Source organism: Pleuronectes platessa, chromosome 21, assembly GCF_947347685.1.
Source record: "Pleuronectes platessa chromosome 21, fPlePla1.1, whole genome shotgun sequence".
NCBI lineage: Eukaryota > Metazoa > Chordata > Actinopteri > Pleuronectiformes > Pleuronectidae > Pleuronectes > Pleuronectes platessa.
The window spans coordinates 12,864,646-12,891,080 of record NC_070646.1 but is presented as its reverse complement, the minus strand read 5'-3'; the positions used below and the strand labels follow the sequence as shown (position 1 = coordinate 12,891,080).

The 26,435-nt window shown below is 44.5% G+C and overlaps 2 protein-coding genes across 6 annotated transcripts; one reads left to right on the top strand and one right to left on the bottom strand.

Annotated features, from left to right (window-relative positions):
• Window positions 1–324: 324 nt before the first annotated feature.
• On the bottom strand, window positions 325–4,586 carry si:ch211-141o9.10 (probable endonuclease 4). 2 transcript variants are annotated; one of them, XM_053413353.1, is made up of 8 exons: window positions 4,044–4,586; window positions 3,470–3,726; window positions 3,032–3,241; window positions 2,741–2,923; window positions 1,941–2,072; window positions 1,640–1,744; window positions 964–1,093; window positions 325–565 (listed from the first exon to the last, which is right to left on the bottom strand). In XM_053413353.1, exons 2-8 carry the CDS (start codon window positions 3,630–3,632, stop codon window positions 508–510), a joined length of 981 nt encoding a protein of 326 aa, XP_053269328.1. In that variant the 5' UTR covers window positions 3,633–3,726; window positions 4,044–4,586; the 3' UTR covers window positions 325–507. The 2 variants fall into 2 exon arrangements, with proteins under 2 accessions (XP_053269328.1, XP_053269329.1); XM_053413354.1 differs by having other exon boundaries at window positions 4,370–4,586.
• tnrc6ba (trinucleotide repeat containing adaptor 6Ba) lies at window positions 3,894–25,051 on the top strand. 4 transcript variants are annotated; one of them, XM_053413350.1, is made up of 23 exons: window positions 3,894–4,221; window positions 4,857–4,936; window positions 6,974–7,060; window positions 8,501–8,522; window positions 8,863–9,315; window positions 9,416–12,565; window positions 13,201–13,365; window positions 13,617–13,822; window positions 14,049–14,123; window positions 14,298–14,501; window positions 14,698–14,817; window positions 15,019–15,144; window positions 16,406–16,576; window positions 17,193–17,312; window positions 17,425–17,629; window positions 18,137–18,304; window positions 18,467–18,610; window positions 18,802–18,945; window positions 19,714–19,806; window positions 20,709–20,912; window positions 21,257–21,324; window positions 21,779–21,918; window positions 22,646–25,051. In XM_053413350.1, exons 3-23 carry the CDS (start codon window positions 7,004–7,006, stop codon window positions 23,193–23,195), a joined length of 6,585 nt encoding a protein of 2,194 aa, XP_053269325.1. In that variant the 5' UTR covers window positions 3,894–4,221; window positions 4,857–4,936; window positions 6,974–7,003; the 3' UTR covers window positions 23,196–25,051. The 4 variants fall into 4 exon arrangements, with proteins under 4 accessions (XP_053269325.1, XP_053269324.1, XP_053269327.1 ...); XM_053413349.1 differs by lacking the exon at window positions 4,857–4,936; XM_053413352.1 differs by lacking the exons at window positions 4,857–4,936; window positions 16,406–16,576.
• Window positions 25,052–26,435: the final 1,384 nt, after the last annotated feature.

Below are 26,435 nucleotides of genomic sequence, written 5' to 3'. Positions count from 1 at the left end.
ATTTTCAAAGATTTTAGTAACATAATTTATCCTACATTTTACCTCAGACACTTACATGTTATCTACCTTCTCCAAATGAACGCCTGTAATCAGATCAGATAAGGCAGTTAAAGACCTTTAGGTATTGCATTAGGGTTTAATCTAATCTGCACCATTTATCGGTTGTATGCAAATCTATGTGGATTTGTATGCACGTTTTTCCATGTTTGCCTTCATACTTTGACACCAACACGCTCAAGGTATTGAATGGTGTCTGTGTTGCATTTGTGTTTTATTGCTGCCCCCTACTGGCTCTCTCTGAACGACACAACCCCACTCAAGGCAAATTTTATCAACATGTTTATTTAACGAGTTCAATCAAAAAAGAACATTTCTTGCTTAAACATTTTTCCCTTGTAATTATAGAACCACATAACTTCTGTGTGTGTTTAAAGGGAACACGATCAACACCTCATCCACGTTGGTCCTTGACCAAGTGTTAATTCAGCAGCAAGTGCATTTCTTTTATTATTTCTCAAAGAGGGAATAGAGAAATTCAATCTGCTCAGCAAACTCGAATCCTGCCCTGTGGGAAAAGGATAAAACAATCGTGTTAGATTTTATTTCCTTTTAATTTAAATAAATGCAGATATGGCTCATGTATTACGTTCACAGACTGTATTTAAAAAATTTTTTTTTTTTAATTTAAATACATTTTTTAAATACTTTTAATAAGATTAAGCGCCTGCTCTGAACTCACACCAGGGTACCTGACTGAGCCTTGTCCCACCCTGATGTCCCTATCCAAGGATTTGCTTGCAATCATCCACATCTCTACATCACCACCACCAGTGTCTAGACCTTATTATCACTTTTTGCTCTTGTTGTGCACGACAATTCAATTTTAGTCTCTCCTGCCTAAAATCTATAATCCTATTTTTTGATGAAGACAGATAATGCTGTCAGTGACCGCAGTTATCTCACCGCCCAGGTGTCTCCAGTATCATGGGGATGTTGTCGAGTCTCGGCTCATTGACGATGTCTCTGAAAGCAGCAACTCCAATGTGACCTTTACCCACGTCTTCATGGCGATCGAGGTTGCAGCCCAGTTTACCTGCACATCACAAACAAAGAAACAACTAAGTTTATCATTTTTAATGCAAGGAGATAGAATTCAGATTAAAATGTTCTCTGTTTAGCTGCTTTCAGACATGGACTGAAGTCAGGGGCTGTATATGAGAATGCAAATGTCTAAGTCTGAGTTACTCCGGATATTTTTACGGAACTTTTCCTTCCAGCCCCCTGGTAAAATGTCTCAGGAAGAAGACACTGACAGAGATGTCAACTTGGAAAGACAATTAGATAAGGCAGAGTCAGTAGCTTCTACTTCCACCATGTTCGATGTGCTATGAAACAAATCGAAGTCATGTCCGACCTCCTGCATGCTCCAGCCTAGAGCCTCCCTTCACCTGCGTGTTCCGGACATTTTTAGTTGTTGTTTGCGAACGCATTTAATTCTGACAATCTACCTGCGTTCCTCGTATGTGAAAGGCAAACTTCAAAGTTAATTTCCCAACAGTATCAGGTAATAAAAATCAGTGAACTTTAGTTCAGTAGACCATCTTGCTAATCTGCGTGTGAATATGGTTTCTGGCGGCACCTTTGGAGTCATTGAGGTGAATGGCTTTGAGAAAATGGAGCCCCACTTCCTGGTCAAACTCGTCGAGCATGGCACCCACTCCTCCCACTGCCGCCACGTCATATCCTACCAGGATGAGGAGAACAACACAACAAACACCACCAGCAGCTAGTCACATGCTTTCTCCACCAAATCACAAGCAGCCGTGTTTTAGGCTCGGATATCAAGGAGATTAATGTTTATGAAGAATTTAACAGAAGTAATTTGTTTTAAACGCCCAACTCTTAATTTGGTGCACTCACTTTCTTCTTCTGAACCTTACCTGCTGCGAAGGCGTGGCAGGTATCGAGACACACTCCAACCCTGGCTTGGTCTCTCACTTTGTCTATGATGCTTTTCAGCTCAGAGAAATTTCCGCCCAAAGTGCTGCCCTGGCCACTCATGTTCTCCAACACTAGGGGGGGACAAAGGTAAAGAAAAAATCGTGTTTCTCTATTATTACTAGTTAATGTATTTTTTAAAGGACAGTCGTATGTCACTCAACCTGCTACAAGACCTGATAGATAGCCTAGAGTGATGTGTTTGCACAGCCTGAGGGCCCTTTTTGCTCCTGCTGCAGTGTGTTTGCATACATTCCACTGTAATGTATACTCGTCAAACCAGTGGCATTTGGGGTATGTTAGTCATATAGACTGTGGTCGGTGCCATGAATCACATGTGACTCAACAGTGCTGTCAAGCCCGCAGTCAGCTAGTTCTTTGTTAAGGCAAGAAGGTCAAACTGAGGTCAAAATTGTTTTGTGTGAGGCGGTGATGCACTGGTAGAAAGAGATTTTTAGATAATGGACTTGTTGTGGTGAAATATTGATCCTCCTGAAGAAGCTCTAAACATATTCAAGCCTAATTTTATGATTTACGTGCAAAAGGATTAAACCAACAGGTAATATTTGTGTGTTCTGTGCTTTCACAATGCATACGAATAATATATTGATATATTAGACTTTTGTTATATTGCATTAAATTGTGAAATATATTGATTTAGTTTTATTTCCCAGCCCTAGTATTTACTTTGGTGATAATTCATAGCTCTGTGTGATGCTGTTATTCTGTCCACCCCCTGTACCTGTAACCACAGCAGGTGTTTGCTGGTGAGCGTGGTTGATAGCGCTCGCTATTTTCTCCACACACTGCTCAGTGGTGATGGAGCCCAGCGAGGAGCCGGGGTGGAAGTTGTAGAGGTGGAGTCCCAGGAGGCTGCAGCGGCCGAGCTCCTCCACCAGCAGGGCCTGGCTCTTCTCAAACACATCTGGGGGTGAAACACAAACCAGAGGAAGTTGTCAGAGGAGAAGAGGAGAGATGAAATAAACAACGCAGGAAAAGGGGAAGTAAACCGCGGGAGAAATCCATCACAAACCCTCTTTGGGAGACCCGCAGTTCATCAGGTAGGACCCGTGAGGCAAGATGTGGGCTGGGTCAAACCCTTTGAGGGCAACTTGCTCCCGAAACTTGGCTGCAGCTGTCTGGTCCAGGGCAGGCCTCCTCCATGTGCGCTGGGAGCCTAGAAACAGGGCGAAGCTGCTGCCCCCGATCTCTGTGCAGGTCTCCACTGCTTTCCAGATTCCACCTGTGGACACAGCACAGGAAATATGATGAGTGGTTGGGTGTGTGTTTAGTGAACGCTTGAAGTGGAGCATGTCGTTAGACGATCAAGGTTCCTGATGATTTATTGTCATTCCAACACAAAAAAACAAAAAAACTAAGCAGAAATAAAAACAATAGATTCTCAACCTAAACAAGGAGGACAACAATGCAAATTGAAAGGTGCAAATGAGTACTGGTAAATACTTGTTACCTTGAATCCCGACATGAGCACCAATGTACTTCTTGGTTCCACGATCCTTTCTCCTCCTTTCTCCCCTCTGATCGGCCTCCTCTGTTTTCTCCTCTTCTTCCTGATCTCCTGCCAGATCCGGTTCACTTTTCCTCTTCCTCGCTCCTCTCTTCTTTGGGCCCATGCTGTCAAGAGGAAGACCGGAGCTGATGCTGATCACAGCAGGGTAGGTTTCTGATTGGGCTTATTAAGCCTTGTGTTTCGGGTTGAGTGATGGTCTGCACAGGGAAAAGTTTATGAAGGTCAAGAAGTGTGCGAGTGTGTGTGTGTGTGTGTGTGTGTGTGTGTGCGTGCGTGTGTGTGTGCGTGCGTGCGTGTGTGCGTGCGTGTGTGTGTGTGTGCTGCATCCCTCTGAGAGGAAGCAGCCAGTCACAGAGCTTCCACGCAGCTGCCACAGGCGGCCCCATTGGAGACGCTTCATACTGAGCAGCAAAATGGCCGCCCGTCAACCGACTGACTCCACAGCGCTTTGAAATTCAAATTCTTCTGCACATTCGGGTTTACACCATTACAACGTTAGTACTTATTTACGCACCGGGAGCTCGCTGCGCTTGTGTTTTCCACCACTGACCGGACTCCACCGCTCGGGCGTCGCTGTTCTCGAAGCCTCGACGAATGCCTCAAAAAGCTAGAAAAGAAAAATTCGCACTGAAGCACTTTAGCTAAGCTACCCAGCTAGCGCCACTAGCTCCTCTTCATATGTGATTCTTGAGGTGAGTAGCGCTTTGTGTTTCCGAATGTTTACAATGTCGTCGTGTGTGTGCATGTGAAGTGACTGTAACACAGCTGTTCGCTACTGAAATGCAAATGCTCGCTAGCCGAGCTAACGCCGTTAGCCTGTCAGTAGGTTGGTTAGCCTACCCGGATAGCTAGCGTCCGATAGCACCGCTGCTGCAGTATCTGTGGATGTGTATTAGCAGAGCCGGGGAAGAACCAGCAAAGAGAGCCGTGGTAACCAGATTAATGTTGCTAACATGTTGATCATGTGCGTGTTGTTCTGTTTCTCTGCATTTTCAAACATGGACACTCGTTAACGTCGGCAGTCGACGAGACATTTCATCAGCCGCTGCTATCAACATTTTTGCTTTGGCTATTTCCGTTTACACACGGATCTGTTTCAGGGACTTTGGACACCACTGCCTCTGTGGCCTTTTTTAAAAATTGTTTGTGGTTTAAGCTTTATCAAAGTCAGATATTCGAACACTGTGACATTAGCTGGCTAAGAGCTGTGGTGCTTGTGACAACGCTAACAGCAGCTAGTGTAGGCAGTGATTTGAAGGGTAGCTGGACAGAGGTGAAGGCAGAATTGACAGCTCGTAACAATCGGTGCATCTTTCTGATCCCTCAGGGTTTTGGTGAAAAATGCTTCTGGTTAGGATGATGTTGGTTTCGTTTTCCTCGAAGCTTTGATCCCTGCCTCCTGGACGGGTAATGAGCGAATCAAACTATAGACACCCACCGATGATCACAAACATTGTGTCCTCCAAGTTAATCAACAGACGATCCATATTTTGTTCTGGTAATATGATGTATAAAGTATCCCGTGGGAATTCTGGTTATTGCCATATGTTCTCCTGCTGTTTTATATTAGTGCATTCCTGGCTACATTGCATTTGAGTGACAACATTTTCTAAGCCTGTTAGACTGTTAAAGCCAAGTGAAACGAGCAGTGAATGGCTCTGTCTACATTCAGGAAAAAATACAGGCCATGAATATCTATAAAACCCATTACCAAGCCTGTAAAGAGCATAATATGTGTTAATATTTAGCCATCGAATGAAACAGGATATCAATATTATTTGCCCAGGCTGCTCTGTTTTTTCCGTTATTAAGGATCCTATTGACAGTGCATGATTTTGTGTTTTGGGATTGCACGTCTTGTCTCTCATCTGTCAAAAGGTAGAACCCTGAAGACCTGCTCACGCTCCATCTTGAGAGGATTTTAGACACGGACTCCAGAAAATGTCTGGGAAATTGGATCTGCACTTTTTCCGTAGTTTGCCTTTCACACATGAAAAACTTGGAGATTGACCGGCTCAAACTCTTTTGCAAAAACAGGATAATGTCCGAAACAGGACATTGTGAGGGGTGGCGCCTGGGTTGAGTCTGTAAGAGGCAGGATATGGCTTATACATTATGTTTTACAGTACATCAACACTGGTGAAAGCCGCAGTCAGTCGCATATTAGAAACCTCACAACACGCCCACTCGATTGTTTGGGTTTTTTCAGACATTTTCTTGCTCTATTCTCACATGGGCTCATTCTGACATTTTGTCAGGGGCTGGCTGAAAAGTGATGGTGATAGGGTGTTTCGGGTCTTTCAACTAGAGGCACGACCCCACCTGTAGCGATCAGTTCCCGCCCTGTTTGTCCCTCTTGATCCACAGCCAATGATAGATGTAGTTATTTGAGCACAGGCATGGGTCTCAAACCAGCAGCTGGCCACATGCAGATCCAGTCAGTCTGCTGACAAGATGACCTGGCTGACTAGAGCAGTTTTCAGACATGACCTACGGGTAAAATCCTGATATGTGGCTGCGTAGATTAGCCCGCAGTTTAACTTTCACACATGCACAATGCAGCAGGAGGTTCCCTGCACAATCGTTCATAGCTGCAACAAATCCTCCACATTATTCAGGCGAGAGGTGGAGCAGCCGGGTGCAGCAGACAGAGGCAGGAAGCGACACGTTAACTCCGCTGTGGAGATCACGTGGTTTTCTTGACAACACAGAGACCCTGTCGTCAGCTCTTATCACCACAAACACTCCTGACATCTTCGTTGGTGTCTTCTGTGTGTGTGGCTTTGCTTTTTCATCGGGACATATTTGTTTTCTTTTTTTCTTTTCTGCATTTTTACATGTGTCGCGTTTTAAAAGTGTCATCAATGCTCGCAGTGAATCCAGCGGGGGATCCTGTGTTCTCCTGAATTTCTATGGACATTATACTAGGAGGCCAGGTGGAGAAAGTCTGCAGAAATTGTGGAGCCTCTCACTCTGACCTTTTCATTTACACATGAACCTCCTCCAGAGAAAATACAGAGGAACTGCAGAGTTCAGTGCATGTCTGAAAGCAGCTTATGTCAAACCACTAGTTAACCATCTAAATTGGTTGAACCCACTAGTGTGATCAGCTTACAGTGTGCTGCATGCTTCTGATAGGGATAATTACTGTGTTTGTTGCCCACATGTTCAGTAGTATTCTTAGCTCCAGCAACAATGATTCATTCAATCAAGCATGTAGTCCAATGGTGCTAAACCATAGAGATGAATGAAGGCTCTCATGGCAATAAAGCAACTGGGATGTTGTCTTTCCCCTTGATCTTAGCGGCAGACAACAGGAGCAGTGAGCAGTGATGTACTTTGCAGATATAATGCACTAATTGGTACAAAGAAGCACTCGGTCATTTAAAAAATGCATCCGTAAGGTACCGTCTGATTTTTGTATGTCCTCTTTCCCTCTCGAAGAAAAGAGAATCAGGACAGGAGCAGTAGTTCATGGAAGACAAGAAAAGGAAAAAAGACGACAAAAGGAAAAGGGAAGCCTCTCAGAAGGTAAGCGAGTTGGGCTGATTGGGTCTCCTTAGACATGCTGTCGGTTCAGCCGTATACACAAACTTAAATAGATTTTAGTTCGGTCATCCAATAATGTAACAAACCAAATGAGTCAATGCTGTCTGATCCTCTGTGGAACTAAACATGCAGCTGCAGCATTTCCAACAATATATTGTATGTCAATTTTGTCATTAGACATGTTGGTTCTGCTTATTAGTTTTTGTGTAATTTTAGCGATGAGTTGAGATTGTATTGTTTTCAAATTTTGAGCGTTATGGTTGTATTGATGACCATTTTGCATTTGCATCACAATAAAGTGGTCATTACACTAGCATAAGACCTTCACTTGTATACAAATTTGTGCAACATTTATAGAGAGGGAACATAGGTAAATAAAGATGTGTGATTGAAAAGTTTTAACATTGCTAATATTTATTTTAAACTAAGATATTGCCATTGTTGCAGCAATCTTTGTTTCACACTAAAGTTGTCCCCTCAAACTTATTGGATAGATTTACACATCTACATCCTCTGTAAGATGTTGGTTGGTAATATGCACATGTTATGCACTCATATGTTTCATCTTGGACGGAGTTTTAATAGAGCATGTTAAAATAAAATACCTGCGCTTGCAAAGTACCAACTGCTGGGAGGTTTCAGAGTATTCTTCACAACAGATGTTGACCTTTGTTGAACAAAAATATATTATCTCAATCTGTGATCAGCATTGCTTACCCAGTGTAGTTCTAATCTTTGTGCTGTCATTGTCAGGTAAGCACAACGTTTGTCATTAAACGCAAATAGGTCTGTGGGAATTGACCTGGATACGAAGCGTCCATAGCACAAGAGGATAAAACGCTAAAAGATATGACTTTTTACTCATAAGCAGCGGGGAAACACTGCATGTCATTGTCACATGCTTTCTGAAGCTATACAAATTTAAAACATTGTGTTAATACTAAACGTGATGTCAAAAACTTGTGTATTCAGCTCAAATTGTTGTTTTTTGTGGGAAGGCAGAATGAAGCTGTGTCATTTTAAAGAAATCCACATGATGCAACTAAGTCAACAAAAGTTCAAATGCAACAATAAGTTTCCTCATTTTGGAAAAATGACCTATGACTATAATGGGGAGAAGAACAATCATTATTGTTTGGATTACATCTGTTTTAGCAGAACACGTTAGGACGTAGCAAGTCTCAACAACTACACCATCCTGAAAGTGGGGAATGATTTATTTGTTATCCTGGCACACCTACACTTTTTTCTTTAGATAAGCACAATCACAGTTTCATTCTTGTAAATCTCATGTTGTCTCCTGTGTCTTGATGATGTTGTTTTATAAAGCTTTGACATTTGGGGTGCGTTTTTTTACTTTTGTATTTACTTGAACTCTTTAGTAAACTTTGTCAACTAATATGTTTTTCCTGTTTATTCTAGGTTACAGACCACAAAAACAAAGGTAAGCAGTGCAGTGATTTTTGTATAAATGTTTAAATGTGGACGTTTGCTGTTAACCAATGTTCATCCACCATCAAATTCACTTTTAAGTATAGTTTTTAGTTTTATGGTGTGTTTTTGCAATATTAGCTTGTTGTAATTTTAAGAACTAAAAAAAGCTTAAAACAACATTTATGAACTTAAAATATCTGCATTAGAGGATTATTGGGGTATCTTGCCTTTGCTGGAATATGTTTTTTACATTTTCAGAAAATTAACTGCACTGTTCTCTTAAGATGTACTCGGTTAAATTATGCTTAATTCTCTTTCCTCTCCTTCTCTTTGCCTTGCCCTTCCTACAGTGCCAGACTTGACCAAGCCGGCGTCTGCCCACTCTCCTGCCACTCAGAGCAGCTCTGCCTCCCCTAGCCCTGGACCCACCCCCTCTGCCTCCCCATCCCCAGCCACCTCAGGCCCTGGCAGTGCTGCCCCCCCATCACAGGGCGGCAACAATGCCAAGCGCCTGGGGGTGGCCAACGGACAGCCCACCTCCACCACCAGTTCTTCCTCCACCGCTGGCGGCCCCGGTGCTGCTGGAAACGGCAGTACAACTAGTGGAGGCGGATCCCAGGCGCCTCAGCAGCAACCGCGCTACATGCCGAGAGAAGTGCCCCCGCGATTCCGCTGCCAGCAGGACCATAAAGTGCTACTGAAGAGGGGTCAGCCGCCACTGTCCTCCATGCTGCTGGGAGGGGGAGGAGGAGGAGGAGGCGGCGGAGGGGATGGCCCAAATGCAAACATGGCTGCTGTCTCAGGTGAGTGTTAGGAATGCTATAGGTAAATTTAGAACAACATTATTTCAGAATTTTCTTTTAAAATGTTAACCTTTTGACCTCATGGGATTTGCCATTCCAGACACTGGTGCGGTTACCTCCTCATTGGCTCTCACCTCATCATCAGCTGCTGCTTCTACTACTACTTCTAATTATGCAAATTCCATGTGGGGGGCGAGCTCAGGCAGCCAGACCTCCTCTCAGGGCAGGGAGAAGGTGATTGTCGATGAAAACAACCTGGAGGAGTGGCCTAGCATCGCTGGCAATGATGGCGGATCAGCTTCATTCACCAGGGCTGCAGGCGGCAGCAGCAGCAGCAGCAGCAGCAACAATGGAATGCCTGTGAACAGCATCAGTGCCTCTGGCAACCATTCCTCACCCACTTCCTCATTCTCTTTGCCCAATGAATGTATGCAGTCGTCCAATGGTGTGGCATGGGGGACGGCTGCCACCCAGGGTCATCTTGGAGGAGGGAGTGCAGTAGCTGCAGCTGGGCCTCTGCTACAACAGCCCTCCTCAATTTCCAAAGCCTCCACTGTGCCAGGGAGCCATGATACCAGTGGCCCCGTCGATGGAAGCAGTGGGATTCCAGGTGCCAACTTCAATCCAAATGCCAACCCTTCGGCCTGGCCTGCCCTTGTGCAGCAGGATGGGCCCGCTGCTGCAGGGGAAGGAGGTCCGTCTTCCTTCCATTCCCAGGGCCCTGGAGGGTCTTTGTCTGCCAACAACTCTGCTTCCCTGGGGCCGGGAAGCGGGGCAGTCGGGGTGCTGGGGGGTCACCCACCTTTATCTGTGAATCAATCAAGCACCCATCAGCACCAACTTCACCAAATGCAATCCAGAGACAGAGAGATGGGAGGGGGGAAGTGGGAAAGCGAATCAGCGGGACCAAAAATCGCAGGTGGGGAAGGGATTGGGGGAGGAATGGACCGTGGTGTGGGAGGATGCGGAATGAGTGTGGGAGACCACAACCTTGCCTCCTCATGGAGAGGCCAGCCTTCTTATCCTGCAGCTAACTCCAAAACGGGTGCCTCAAGGACTGATGGATGGGAGGGCGGAGGTGCTGGCACAGGGGGATTCGGAGCTGCTGAAGGTGATAATGGGACCTCAGGTTGGGGTTATTCAAGTTCCGCCAGTGGGGCTGCTTGGGGTAGTGCTGGAACTGGAGGAAACGGTAGTCAAACCTCTGGTGTATCTCAGGGAGGCTGGGGGTCATCAGGAGTAGGAGGGGAGAGAGGAGTTTCTGGTGGTGATTGGGGTGGGAGCTCCACTGGTATTGGTGGAGCTAATCCAGTAGGAGAGGGAAAGAGTGGAGCCTGCAGCAGTACCAGCAGCAGTAGTGGGGGTAGCGCAGCTGTCAACCCCCCTGCCACCTCCTCATCCTCCTCAACGGCCACCACTTTGACTAGAGTCTGGGACAATCAGAAGGGAGAGGGTGAAACAGGGGAATGGGGCGGGGGAGTAGGAGGACAGGAAGCACGGGGAGAATCTTCATCTAGCGGCGGAAACTCCAGAAATGGGAGCGGACCTAACAGCCGTTACAATTGTCCTCGCCACCAGGCACCTAATGCTGAAGCTGCCTTACAGAATCTTCTAAGTCGAACTGATCTGGACCCACGGGTTCTGTCCAACACAGGCTGGGGCCAAACACAGATCCGGCAAAACATAGCCTGGGATTTCGAAGAACAGGGAGGACAGAATAAAGGTGGATTGTCATCAGCTTCATCAAAACAGCCATCTTCACATGGTGGTAGTTCTCATTCTTCTGGTGGACAAAGGACCCATATCACTGAATCAGTGGGTCCAGGGGTCAATCCTTCCCAGGTTCCATCTGCCGGGTCTTCTGGAGAGGGTTGGGAGAGCAGCAGTAACAGTAGCAGTAGTGGGGCCTCCCTGTCTGGGAGAGCCCCACCACCTTCAGGCCCCAACTTGAGGAATCTCAGCGTCTCACAATCTGGGCAAGTGACCACAACAGGCTCGGGTATGGGGTCAGGGGTAATACCAGGACATAACCAGCAGGGGAAGACTATAGGCTGGGGTGGAGAAGGGATGGGGGCGAGGGATGGCAAAGAGGCTAAAGGCTGGGGGAATGAGGAATATAGAGGCAGTAGTAGAGGAGGAAATGGAGCAGGATGGGGTGATACTGGGCAACAGGGTGACCCAGCAAGTGGAGGCTGGGGAGGAAATCGGGAAAATCGGGAGGAAAAAGGGGCAGGGGGTTGGAAAGACATGGGTGGAAATGGAGGAGGAAGTGGGTGGGGATCTGGACAAAAGGTTGGGGCAGGAAGGGACTGGGGTGAGCAAGAGTCCAAATCAAACAGTGGAGGAGGAGGATGGGAGGCTGAGAGGAAGACTGGAGGAGGAAACTCAGGTGGGGATACAGGTGGGGGTGGTTGGGGAAGCTGGGATGATAGTGCTCCTCGGAGAACCTGGGGAGCAGGGGGTACAGGAGGAGGAGGAGGGAGTGGAGGAGGGGGTATGGGCGTTGGGGGTATGGGGTCCAAACCCCATCCAAATTGGAGTGGAGGAAACAAAATGCACCAGATGCCAAACAGCCAGTTGGGCTCCATCACAGGCCCTCAGGCACAACTGCAACAGCAACAATCACAGCCCCGCAATCAGAATCCACAGCTGCAGCAAGCGTTGGACCAAGGGGCTATGCAAGGGGGCGGGGGAAGGAAACTTGTATCTCAAGCCGAGAATCAGAACCAAAGCTCAGGCTGGAGCTCAGGGCCCATCCCTGGTGGTCCCGCAGGAGGTGGAAGTGGATCTGAACCAAGTGGCTGGGAGGAGCCTTCACCACAATCCGTAAGCAGGAAGAATGAGATTGATGATGGAACCTCAGCATGGGGTGACCCAACCCATTGCAACTACAAGCCAGTCAACTTGTGGGATAAGAACGGCGACCCTGCTGGCCAGCAGCTGCATGTACAAGGTCCAGCCCAACAGCAGCAGCAGCAACAGCAGCAGCAACAGCAGAAGCAGCAGCAACTACAGCAGAAGCAGCAGCAACTACAGCAGCAGCAGCAGCAGCAACTGCAGCAGCAGCAACAACAACAGCAACAGCAACAACAGCAGCAACAACAACAACAACAGCAGCCACAGCAACAACAGCAGCCACAGCAACAGCAGGGACCTCAGATACAGCAGCAGTCTAGTAGGCAGGCTGCAGGGCTTGGAGGTAACAGAGACTACAACACTGGCCATGGACCTGCGAAAGCTTCAGCTATGGGTAAGAATTTAAAAACTGAGTTTGACTATAATTTTGGGCATTTCAATTGTCATCCAGTATATAAATAAAGGTCATAAGTGAAGAAAGACAGGTGGAATGAAGGATAAGACATAATTGACATTGTGTTTTTTTTCTTGCTTGCTGAAACACTGTCACATTATTTGAATCTGCTGTCTTTGATTTGAAAGGGTTATAAGCCGTTTTATACAGCCAAACATGAACTTGAAGTTACTGAGTCATAGAATAACCATTTTACATGCCTGCTATCTCTCCAGTTTGATTTCAGAAACCAAAGTAACAGCATTCAGGCACAACACTGTACCTAACCCTTAATATATTTTCTGCAAATGTATATTAGCTGGGTAGTACTGTCACTCCAGAGAAGATGTTTTGAGTCAGGATCATTGTGGACGAACGTATCAATACAAAAACTCAGACTGTATGGTGTAGAGTTAGTATTGTCTATACCTTTGCATCACGGCTAACCCCTGGGAACATGCAACAAAGCATTATGAAGGTTCAGCCCCGATGTATTGTGACAAGATGTTAGAATCATACTGAAGGAAATGGTTGTGTGCTTACTCAAATGATTTCGGACTTCCTCCTCTTAACCTGTGTTTTCAATGTATCTACAGATCCATCGGGTTGGGGTGGTACTTCCCCATCTAGTCCTACAGTAGACAATGGCACAGCAGCATGGGGAAAGTCTACTGAGGCCCCTGCTGGCTGGGGAGACCCTGACAATTCTAGCGGAAACACGACAAGCTGGGGAAACCCTTCTCCCAACCCCATCAAATCTGGTTAGAAGTTTGAATTAGTCTAAACTGAATCATAACTGCTATCTGTGGGATACCCATACAATCTGACTTGATGATCTCATAGTTTATGATTTGTGTTGGTTGTGCCGGCCTAAAGTGACATAATGCCTGGCTTTTGAGACAGTGTGATTCTCAATAGTTAATGAGATTAAAAAATAATTTTATTTTTGTAAAAATCTATTTCATATTTGTTATTGGCATTAACTGAACTGGACTAACTCCATCTGCTGCAGGTACAAAGTCTATGCAAGATAGCTGGGGCGAAAAAGAATGCTCGGTGGCCGCCTCGCGTCACTCAAGCTGGGAGGATGAGGAGGAGGGAGGCGGCGGCGGCGGCATGTGGAACAGCACCGGCTCCCAGGGAAGCGGTTCATCTTGGGGACAGGGAAGCAACGGCGGCTGGGGACAGAGCCACCCCGGGAAGAAGCCCAACACCAAGGTGGGTCACTCAAACAATATTTAAAAAAAACACAATATCATTTTAGTACAAACTGAAAACCTGCTCCCATCTCTCATTCAGTCAATATTTCAGAGTCATTCCAACCTAAACCTTAAATTTTTTTTAAGCTTTAAAACAGCTTTTTTTTCACTGTTCATTTTTACTGTTGACCTTTCGGACCTCAAATTCAGAATAATCATTAACTTGTTTTGTGTTTGTCTCTCAGGGTCCATTGAAGGCTGGTGGAGGAGACTCGTGGATGAGCCCCATTAACAGGCAGTTCTCTAACATGGGGTTGCTGGTAAGACAGAAAAAAGCCATCATTTGTCTCACTATTTGAGTTTTATTGTGATGATGCAAAGCAGGAAGTGTTGGGTTCATTTTGGTCAGATTTGATATTGTAAGTAGTGTGCAGGCATTGGTGGTGCTATGGTGGGTGGTCATGATCATGATGGTGGCTTTTTCTGCTGGACAGAACGATGATCCCAGTGGCCCGAACATTGATATGGCTCCGGGTTCTCTCCAGGAGAAGAAGATGGAGGCAGAGAAGAGAGGCATGGGAATGAATGACTACAATGGAGACATGAGGAAGGGAGGTAGAGGAGGAGGGGGGATGCCCTATCGTCCACCTGGTTCAAAAGAAGCAGCACCTGGGGATGTTGGCTCCTACTATGACAAGGTAACAACCCAGTTCTACAGCAGAAGTCTCTGTCTATGATGTCTTTTTCCTGTCTGGATGACTTTCCTTTATTGCTATTCTTTGTTTCCTCTTGTGATTCTACCTTTTCTTCCTGGTCTGCCCCATTCCTCCTTGTCTCTTACCCCTCCCTTTATAACCACTCAAATTGGTCTGCCCATGGCTGTCACTGTGACAGACCTTGCCTTTGACCAATCAGGATGGGTGCCTTGGGGAGGAGGGTCCTTGCTCTCTGTACTCACCACCCACTGTCTACAAGCCCCATTCCCTCTTCAACCATACTATCCCTTTTAGACAAGTAAGATAATCACTCCCATTGTTTCTGTCTTCCCATCTTTACATTAGATTTTTGTAGTTCTCTTTTTTGGTAAGATAATCTTAAAATGTATGCCCCTAAATGTTCCATCTCTGTTTTGGAGTCACATTCTTTTGTAATACTATCTATTTATCCGTGTGTGCTATGGATCTCTGAGGTTTTGTTTTCTATCTTCACTGACAGGGCGGTCACGGTATCTTTGGGAGTGGTGGAGGGATGGCTCAGTCAAGACATCAGCCAAGTGTTCCACCCATAAACCAGTCCCCAGGGATACGAGCGCAAGTGCCTCATCAGTTCCTGTCGCCGCAGGTGCTTTGCTAATCAGTGTTATTTTACCTGATGACATGTTTCACACTTACACCGGTTGACTCGGTGTAACATGCTTGTAGGCCAAGTCATCTTTAGTGTTTATGTCTATGATTAAGTAACTAGTAAAAACCTAAATTACTGAAGCTGATTTCTGAAATACATTTTCCGAAATTTTTTCGAAGGGGCGGTATCTGAGAACACAATTGTGTGTCAGTTTCTACACCCATTTGAGTATAACATGAAAATGTATGGAAAATCTACATCAAGCAAGTGGGCATGAGATTTCTAACACATAAGATGCAACACTGCAGCAATGCAGGAATCTCTGAATGAAAAAGTGTTCTCATACCCGTAGGAGACGAGACAAGACTTTTTAGCGATAAGGGCCCATGTCAATGTTTTCTGCAGTCATGTCGCAGTTACTACATATGAAATCTTCTGGTTGTTGTGAACTCATCTGGCTCTCCTGCTGTGTTCTTCATATGTGAAACACTTACTCATTTTCTGGAAATTTTCAAGAGTTCATGTGCGAAAAACGCTTAAAGGAAGTTTGTTTACGTTTTTGCAATATCCACTTTATCTTTGCTTTCACGAGTAGTTTCTGTGGCTCTTATTGTGATCAGCTGGTGTTAAGTTCTTTTCAAATACTCAAAAGACTAAAGGAAACCAGTATTGGATTTACTACTGTGTGTTCACAGCCTATGTTGAAATCAGCTTTTCAAGAAGAGGATAGAAGACAAAAGAAAGCTAACATCAGTAGCTCCATGCACTTCACTTGAGTGTTGGTTTTAAGGTGAAAACCTGCTGAGAAGCAATGGTTGAGAAACTTACAATTGCACATTCCCTCTAATGTGGGATCAATTGCGTACTTCAAGGACTTGTCTTAGTTTACTGAACTTTATGATATAATGTGTAATAAGTTCACCAATGAGCTTATACCACATGATCCACTGGCTTTAAACATGGCTCTATTAGTGTTGTGCCTAAACTGCATAATCACTCTTCAGGATAACAAAGTTCATCATAGCTGCTTCCTTCAAAAGAATATATAAAGTGAAATACACGTCTTGTCCAGAAATTGCATCAATTTCATTCGCTCACTCAGGTCGACTCACTTGTTCACACCGGCTAATGAGAACATGAAAGAGAGTCGATGTTAATTGGGGACAAACACTAAGCTTATGTGGTTGCTCGTGGTGACGGCACCAAAGTGTCTCTGTGGTAACAGGTGTGCCTGCCTGCCGTTGCGTCTTGTCTCCAGGTGCCAGGCTCCGTGCTGAAGCAGATGCCCCCTCCCAGCGGGAGCGTGGGGGGTGTCGGCGGCGTGGGAGGAGTGGCAGGAGTCGGGGGAGGTGTGTTCCCTCCACAGCTGTCCCCCCAGCACATCGCCATGCTCAGCAGCATTTACCCACCGCACATTCAGTTTCAATTGGTAAGAAACTGCACACTAATACGTCTAAAAGCCACTGCAGTGTTCCATCACAGGTCTGGAAACATAAGAAGCCTGGATGTGATTTCAACTTCCAGAACATTTCATTTTCAAAATAATATGTTAATTACTTACTGTGGGATTTTTCTCACTTTGTATCTCCTGTTTTATTTGTTAAATAACCCCCAGGTATAGAGTGCTATAGTTAGGGCAGGTGTACAATGACTAACCATAAATTATACAGTACACCGAGAAAATCCTTGGGTTCAAATCTTGCAGTTACGAACAACATAATTATTATACATATGGATATATTTCGGAGTCAAATGGTCTGAAATAGACTTTTGAACCATACACCTACTATATATAAGTGTGGGTGGACGACACTAAACATTGATTTATTTTCATAGAACGAACCATTGTTAAAGCTGTGAGTCATTGACAAAATAGTTAGATAATGAAGATACCTGCCTAGCGCAGAATGACTCTTGGTCTGCATAGCATTCAGTTAACAAAGGGGTTTGACAGTGTAAAGCTTGAAAGCTGTTGCCCAGATTGCATTTGTCTCCTTTTGCCATCTCACCCCTCTTGTCTTTTTCATTTCGTTGTGTTTGTTCAGGCTTGTCAGCTCCTCCTCCAGCAGCAGCAGCAGCAGCCACAACAGCAGCAGCAACAGCAGCTGCTGCAGAATCAGAGGAAATTCACGCCAAATGTGAGGCAGCAGGCTGACCCCCAGCAGGTACACATACATACACACACAATTAATTATCTTATATCACACACTTTTTTGTTACTTTTTGACCTCCACCTTGCTGAGAGCTCTTGATTTTTTTGTTGTTGTCATATCTTAGTTGGCCAGGATCATGGCAGTGCTCCAGCAGCAGAGACAGCAGCAGCAGGTCGGAGGTCTAGGTGGCAGCTCCAAACTCTCCCCCTCCCACCACGGTGTAGGTGGTATGGGAGGTCCCAAACTGCCTGTGGCTGATCCCATGCCCCATCCAGGCCTGTCAGGATCTGTGGCTGACCTCCACTCCAAAAATCTTGGACCATACAGTGGTGAGCAATTGTTTCTAATCTGAAATTATATTCTGTAAAAAAAAATGTATATATACAGTATATATACTCAAACCTCTCAAGACCAGAAGGTTTCATTGTGAGCAAACGTTAACTTGGATTCAACTTTACTTGACATGAGTAGATTTTGGTGGACAGGGGAACAGACTCCAATAAACACAACACCTAATGCACAGATTATGACATTCCTTTCCAGAATACTGTCTAATAGGATAAAGTGGTAACATTTTATATCCAAAAGGTCAGAGGTCAATTTTGGAGGTAACATAGCACATTTCTGGCACCCTAATATAGGAAGAGAAAGGGAGATTGTGATCACATATAATTCTAGTTCACTTATTCTGTAATATATATATTATAATATAATATTCTGTCACAGTGTTTGTTATTTTTTGTAGCATCCAATGTTTTCCTGAACTTGATAAATGTTAACACATAATAATCCTGTTCATGTTTGCCTCTGGTCTTTGTGTCTCTTCCCATGAGCAGGGTTTAGTTCTGGGATGAACATCCCCGGTCTGGACCTGGGTGGTTCTGTCGTGGGGGGGCCTGGGGGCATGAAGGACCTTGGGATTCAGCAGTCCCGCTTCAAATGGATGATGGAGGGACACTCTTCTCCAGACACAACCACACCTGAGAATGCATTCCATAAAAACGGTGAGCCATCTTTTTTTTTTTTATATTGTGTTTGGAATATATAGAAGAAATGGAATAGATGAGTCAGATGGAGTGTTAATGGAATTAGATGTGAAGATGCATAATAAGGTGATTTGTGAACCCATCTGTTGTTCGGTGATCTTACGCACATTATCATCCCAGGTCCTATCGCACCCTTAAAGATGCCTGGGGGCTCGCCCTACTCTCAGTACGACATGATGGTTGGAGACGGCCTAGGTGACAACTGGCACCGCACCCCTGGCAAGATGGTCCCCAAGCCAACGACCACAACCAGCTGGCCACCTGGTTAGTGATGAGCCAGAGTTGAAGTGATAACCTGGGCCACAGAATCCAACAGGGTTTAAAATAAGATGATGGGAGGGAAACGTTTATGTGCTCCAGGAGGAATGTGCTGGAGTTCCGACCCATGTTGAAGTGTTGATGGCGGTTCAATTTTCTCCACCTGCACTCTTGCCTCATATGTGTTCCTCCCTTAGAGTTCCAGCCCGGTGTCCCCTGGAAGGGAATTGACCGTGTCGACCCAGAATCTGACCCCTACATGACCCCAGGGAGCATGATGGCAAATTCATGTTCGCCCAACCTCAATGATACTGAGCACCAGTTGTTACAAGACAATACAGGTGAGTACAAAGCTATGTAGAATATTTAAATCAGTATATCTTAAATCCCCAGTAAAATAGTTTTAGAACTTTTTATTAAACCAGACATTTTCAAACAGGCCAGTCAGTGTAAATAAGTTCACAGAACAAGATGCCTTTCAATCAGACAACATGAAATCATTGTGCAAGGCTCTGTTAAATGTACCACCAGCAGTAGGTGGAGGCTTTAAGGCTCATTTGTGCTGCATCTTCATACTAAAAGAGATGAGTCTGTTTTTAAACGATGTAACAGTCTCGACCCACATACTTCCGTGCATCTTTTACGTTGGCATAGTGGTTATGAAACATATCCACAAGAGGGCAGTACAGAGTGAGAGAATGTACCATTTAAGATAACCCACCTTGTATCAGGATGAATTATCAGTCAAGTGTCATATACAGTAGATACCTGTAGTTTCTTTCCAACTCACCTGTCTCTCCTAAAAATAGTTCTGCCATTGTTGAAATGTTTTTATCGTGTCCTATGGTTGTCTCTCTTGATCTATTGGTGACACTGCACCGACCCCATGATATGTGGTGATACTGCTCAGTTTTGTTAGTTTCATCCGTATATGTAAGCTTTCAGAAGACATGCTTAAATATGGAGGAAATGAATGCATATATTTTTTCTATACGTATCTAATGTTGATGCACAAATGAGCCTTACTGTGACAGTACTGACAAAAGTGAATGCAACAATCTGCAGCTTCACTTTCCACTTTTAAATTCTGACGATGTATTTGTTTGCAGATTCCACCCCTCCCCTCAACACCTTGCTGCCTTCACCTGGTGCCTGGCCCTACAGTGCCTCAGACAGTCCCCTCAACAACGCACACAACTCAGGTAACCACACGAGAAAACACACACTTCATCTCAGTGCTGAGCTGGTGTGTACATCCTAGCACAGTGGAAACTTTAAAGGATGCAAACGATATAATTAATAAATAAACCTACACAACGATTCAAACAGTGTATTAAATAACCTTCTGCCTTTTAAAAACAATCTGTTGTTAAATTTAACAATAACATACATCTTAGGTCATTTTAATAAAATGACCACAAGCTAATTACGGTCCAATATTCTAAGCCACAAAAACAAAAGAAAGTCAAAGAGTTAACAGACTTACTTAAATCCACTCACCAAGTGATGTTAAACCGATGATCTACAGCAATGTTTCTCTCGTCTTCCTCTCGGAATCACAAGAAGCTCTCATTTATGTCTTAGGATTCTCAAATAAGTTCTTTCGCCATTTTTAGAACTTACAGGAGAGTTTCTTTATCTTTGTTCCTAAATCTGCTGCCATCTCTTGCGAACCTACGTTGCATGTGTTCTCTCTCACGATCGCTATGCTAACCAAGAAACAAGCTACCAGTAGGTTATACAAAGGGTCTGCTGATGATATTTGCAAGGGCGACTTGCCACCACAAATGGACATCTGCCCCCTTGTGGAAACTAAAGGCTGTGAGATGAGTTGACAAATGCAGTAGATGCCACAGTGATACCCACCTGATAAACTATTAATCAAATAAAGTATAAGATAATAAACCCTAAAAATATTACAAGGAGTTAATTGCAATATTTTTGTTTAATTAGCAGTAAGTTACACAAATTTCAATTGTTTCGTCATTCTCAATCTGTTTCATCTGCCAGTTCCTACAAGGAAACGTGAATTAACATACAAATTACAAATATTTACTTTAAGTGACCCTTCCATACCCTCATTCTCTCTACTGTGTCTCCACAGTAAAGTACACAGACTACAAGACCAGCTGGCCCCCAGAGCCCATCGGACACAAGTCCTGGAAAGCCAGCCGCGGCACCAGCCAGACCCAGCTTTCCCGCCCACCTCCAGGACTAATGAGTCAAAAGCAGCCATCGTCTTCCCCTTGGTCAGGAGGAGCCCCACGGCAGGCTGGCAGGAGCTGGGGCGGAAGCTCCAGCACCTCTGGTAATGCCCTAACAGGTTTTCATGTTGTTGTGGTTACATGGTGGTCAATTTCCATCATTCAGGAAAATACAGCACTTGTTGAATTACTTATTTGAATGTTCACCTGAGAAAAAAACAACTGGCTCTGAATGCTGAGATAAAACTTATCGCTCCTTTGAACCTCAGGGTCCATCTTCATTTGATATGAAGAGCAGACCAGCTTGGGTTAAGCAGCAGAGAAAGTTATTCATCATGAATTACATTTGAGAGACTGGGGGGGGGGGGGGGGGGGGAAATAGGGTATGGTTGTGTTTATAGGGAATGTGGAAAACTGTCACTCAGAGTCTTTTTCTTCCTCTCCCCAGGCTCAACTTGGAGTGACGGCAGCTCTCGAGAAAGCTGCTGGTTGGTGCTCAGCAACCTCACACCACAGGTACACGCACACACGTTACAGATACAACCAATGAAACTACTATTTGAGACGGAATATTGTGAACGGAGATGTTTTGTTTCTTTTATTGTAGAGCTGTAACTAGTCTAAATACCTCCAGGCCCTTTAGACCTGTTGCAACATATGCGTTTATATAACTTTAAGAACAGAGGCACTGGATTTACAATGAAAGCTAAATGTACAAAATCTTATTGCTTTTATTTAATGTCTCGCTCTGCTTCAGAGGCTGAGAAATTCAAGTTTTTGTGAACGTTGGCAATTCTTTCAGCTCTCCAGACAACTCAGGTTTTAGGTGGTTGTTTTTAAATAATGCTTAGTTTTTAGAGTTTGGTTTTATTTAGCACCTTAGGTATAAATTGGTTAATGTTGTAAATTTCTTTCCTCAGTCCATCACTATGACTTTCATTTTAAACATTGTCCATCCTTATAAATGCAGATCGATGGCTCTACGCTGAGGACCATCTGCATGCAGCACGGCCCCCTGCTCACCTTTCACCTTGGCCTGACCCAGGGCACAGCTCTTATTCGCTATGGATCCAAACAGGAGGCAGCCAAGGCCCAGAGTGCACTCCACATGTAAGAGACTCACTCTGGTTCAATAACGTCTTCATATTATCACTTTTAATGTCCCTATGATAAATTTGTAGCTGGAATCACCAGTCAGTTAGCTTAGCATAGTACAAAGAAAGGAGTGGGTGGTCAGTAATTAGATCACCTTGTTGATTTAATCCGTATAACAAATAAAACCGATGAATTATAATTAGCAGTTTTGCAGATGTGACATGCCAGACTGTTTCCTGGCCTGGACCAGTTGCAGGGCAACCACGCGACAGAAGTTAATGGTCCTGGCCAAGAAATGGAACAGCTGCAAACCCCCTGTGAAACCATTGTTTGCTTAAAACAACCAAGATTATAATGTTAATAAATTAACTTGCAGTGCTGGAAGGTGGATATTTTTTTTACCCTCAGAGTTAAGCAAGCTTTTTGCTGCTGCTTCCAGTCTTGCTGCTTAGCTAACCATCAGTAGACGTGGTTATTTATTTTTTATTCCTTTAAAGCTTTCTCAGGGCAGAAAACAAGTTTTTTATAAAACTTGCAAATGCGAGGTGTCTTCTGACGTAGTCTTTTAAATTCGGTTCTAAAGTTGGATTAGATCATTATGGTCATCAATCAAATGTAGCACCTATTAAATTTAGAAGTAGAATTAAAAGTGTATCATGTATTTCAAAGTGGAAAAATTAAAAAACAATTTTAATCGCGTACATTATTCAAGAGATACTGATAACCTTTTTGTTTATGCCAGGTGTGTTCTGGGTAACACCACTATCTTGGCGGAGTTTGTGAGCGAAGAAGATGTGGCTCGCTACATTGCACATTCCCAGGCTGGAGGAACAGGTACCGGAGGAACTGCATCCAGCTCCGCAGGGTCCGGCCCAACATCAAGCTCCGTGGTGGGGGCCAACAGCAATGGAGGAAGCTGTGATAGAGGCGGCAGCGGGGGAGTAGAAGGAGGGTCCACAAGTGGAGGAGCAGGAAACGGGGGGGCAGGACCCACAAGTTCCGGGTGGCAGAGTATGGACAGCACAGGCAGCTCATCGGACCCGTCCGGCGGCCAGGGGCCCGGGCTCGGCGTCTTCTCACAATGGAGCAACAACGGGACCGGGATGGGTGGGTCCGGAGGTGTGGAGGCTGGAAGGCAGGGCCTGTGGGGGGGAATGGGCGGGATGAGCGGGGGCGGGTACCAGAGCAGCAGCCTATGGGGTTCCCCATCACTGGATGATCGTCACCAGATGGGTAGCCCCGCCTCGCTGCTTCCAGGGGACCTGCTGGGCGGTGGGGCTGATTCCATCTAAGGGTCCTGACTGACACAAACACAATCATTTTAGACCCATTGTAATACAAATGTCACGCTCTGCACTTACTTACATGCAGAGAGGACGTGAATACAAGCTACACTGGTCACCTAACACACATACATTCAGTACACGCACATATCATTTTCACACACACATTAAACCGCTTAACTTTAAATGAAGATCACAGTGAAACTTGAACTCGGGGGGGGGGGGGGGGAAAGGTGAAATCCATTTATTCATCCTCTTTAGGACTCAACTGGACAGCTCTTTGTCTTTTTCCTCCACATCCCATCTGCTTTCAGAGACCCAGTCACTCAGGCATGCACTGTAGATCGGCTCAGCCAGAGTCGTACACATCGTCGACAAGTTTAGCTATTGCTGTTTTTAGTGTTCCACAGTTCTTTCCTTTTTTCTTTTTGTATTACTCTGTTTAATGGTTGATTCTCAAAATTCAGACATGCAAACTGAGCCCTCGTAGACCTAGCAGGCGTACTTCTGAGTTCTCCTGTTTGGAAGCCTGAGAGTCGGGAGGATCTGGAGTTTGTAGAAAATCGTTCGGACGGCACCACACTACTGAGTCAAACGGACGATCAGCAACCTTTGAGATGTGGAAGAGGAGAGTGATTTAGTTGGTACTGACGCCTCTAGCTGGGTGGAAATATGCCATCAACATGGGACCCAGGGTTTAAAAAAAAATCAACAAAAATCTCAACAAAAACAACATTAGCCAAACTTGCACTATATGCCTTTGGGTTTGTTGTTGACACATCATTCACAAATCCCTCCATTTTTGAAACAGAGCTACAACACAACAACTACACAGACCTAACCAGGACGACTTAAACGTTACAACAGCAGTGGCCTTGGCTAACACCCAGCGGCCGCTCGCCCGCCTGCCCACCATGTCAGCAGTATCACACCTTCTCATCAGTTACACACTGCTCTTATATTTGACAAGCAAAATTGTATCTCCTTGTTGATGTATGTCGGTTGTTTATCATATATATTTTCTGTTATCTGTTTTAAAAGAAACAGAGAAACGTGTGAAACTTTGTGGAAAATCCAGAGATGTCCTTTTTTTTTTTTTTTTTTTTTCTGCCCTTCAAACACTGACCTCGCTATTATATTTTTTCGTACTCAAGAAATCAAGTTGGTTATTATTATATATTGTCATGACGTTAATGATGACTATGATCACTTATTTACTCGCTGTACAAGGTGCCCTCCTGCCTGCCTGTGTGTGCATGAAAGGAGCGTGGACAGTATGACCGACTGGAGGAGGACGTGATGAAGATGAAGATGATGATGATGGGAGTGTCTGTGTTATTGCTACAACGTTGAATGTTTTTTTGTTTTTTTTTGTCCATGAGAGATTCATGAGAAAATGTGTGAGTGTGAGCGTGAGAGAGGCTGGGTAGATGGATGGATGTATACACGTTTATGTGCTTGACTGACTGTCGTGATAGCTAAAAAAGTTCAAAAACATCGGCACTATTGCATACGTCTCTTAAGTTGTGTTTTTTAGCAGTGTTTTTTTTCCCGTTTGTTTTTTCTCTGTTCAATGCAATAAGAGAATGATATTATGTTTTTAAGACGAAGCAAACAACTGAAGGCATTTCTGTTAGCGATGCCAAATCCTACCATACCAAGCTGAGCTGGAACAGTGTTTTACAGACACGTTAAAGACATTACATATGTTTTACTGTTTGTTTGATTATTATGTATCAATTTAAATTAAGTCAGTCTTTATTATCACTCCTGTTCAGGACGTTTTCGTTTATTTCAGATGTTACAAAAAGGAGAGGAAATTAATTTAAAGCAGAAAAGAACAAGATAATAAAGGTTGAATTGAATCTGTGGTGGTCTGGTGTTTGTGTGCGATCGAGGCGGTCCCACCGGAGCCTATTGGACGTCAGGATTCATGGCACATGCTCCCCTGCTCTTTCAAATGTCAACCGCCTCATGAATTCACACGTCACTCCTGGGCCCTGGAACAGTGAAGTCAATAGAGCTGGGGCAGTGCAGCCATGTGTATGGTCCAAGGACTGTGGTGTATTTCTGAAAGTCTCGGTCTGAATCCACCCTCCAGTCTATCTGCTAGCAAAGTTCTGAAGCAGCTTCTGATGACGAAACCCAGTCCGACTCGTTTTCTGGTTGTCCATCCACACATCCATCTCATTTCTGTGAACACGGCACCTCAAGAAGGCCTTAAAGGGATAGTTCACCTAAAAATGTATATTTACTGATTACTCACTACTATGCCGCTACATCCACTAGACACCTGAGACTCCAGAAGTGTTCTGTGACTGCAAACACCCCAGCATCGCCATAATGGTGAATTTGAATTTTCCAGTGAACCCCAGTTCAGTTTAAGATAATTTCTTTAAATTAGGTTCAAACGGTCAGTTGGATTAAAATGATGAATTGATTCAAATTAGGTGGTCAAAGCTCAATATAGCTGTTGTCTTACAAAATAAATTGTTGTTCTTGTGAGTGCAGTTTTCTGCCTTGTGGGACATTTTAACTTAACATCCCAAGAGAAGCTTTTAAAATTCAACACAAATGTTCCCTTAGACTAAATTGATTAGATTTGTGTGGTCAAGGGTCACAGCCGCCTCACAAAACATGTTTTTGGCCTCTCGAGCCTAATATCACAAGTTTGCTTTTTCAAATTTTGACCAGTTGTCACTTGGATCAAAAGATGAATTGTGTAGATCACAGATTACTCAAAGGTGAGTCACGGCCGCCTCATATTATTTTGAAAGTAAGATGTCAGGAACACCATGAGGGGCTGAAACTCCACTTAAACATTGAAATGACGAACCATTTACACCGACTCTCCAACGTGAAGGGACAAAACTCAAGTACTTGGTCCCTGATCGTTGGTCATTGCTGTATAGTCCTGAATCTGAACTACACTTTGGGAAATCTGACAATCCACTGCCTATGTGGACAGAATTTATTGAAGTTGATAAGTAATATATGTAAAGAGCACCAGAGGGGGCAGGGTATACTTAATTTTCATATCCATACAATCTATCTGTGGATAATCTCCAGTGGCCTATATATATATATACAGCTCTGAAAGAACTAAAGAGACCCTGAAGTCCAGATTTGTTTTAAATCTGCGTCTACATGTGTGGCAGCCATATATAAATATTAGAGACCATGAAACTGATCCTCTTGCAGTTTTTTTCCCCACAGACCAGTATAACCTGCACATGCTCTTATTTCCTC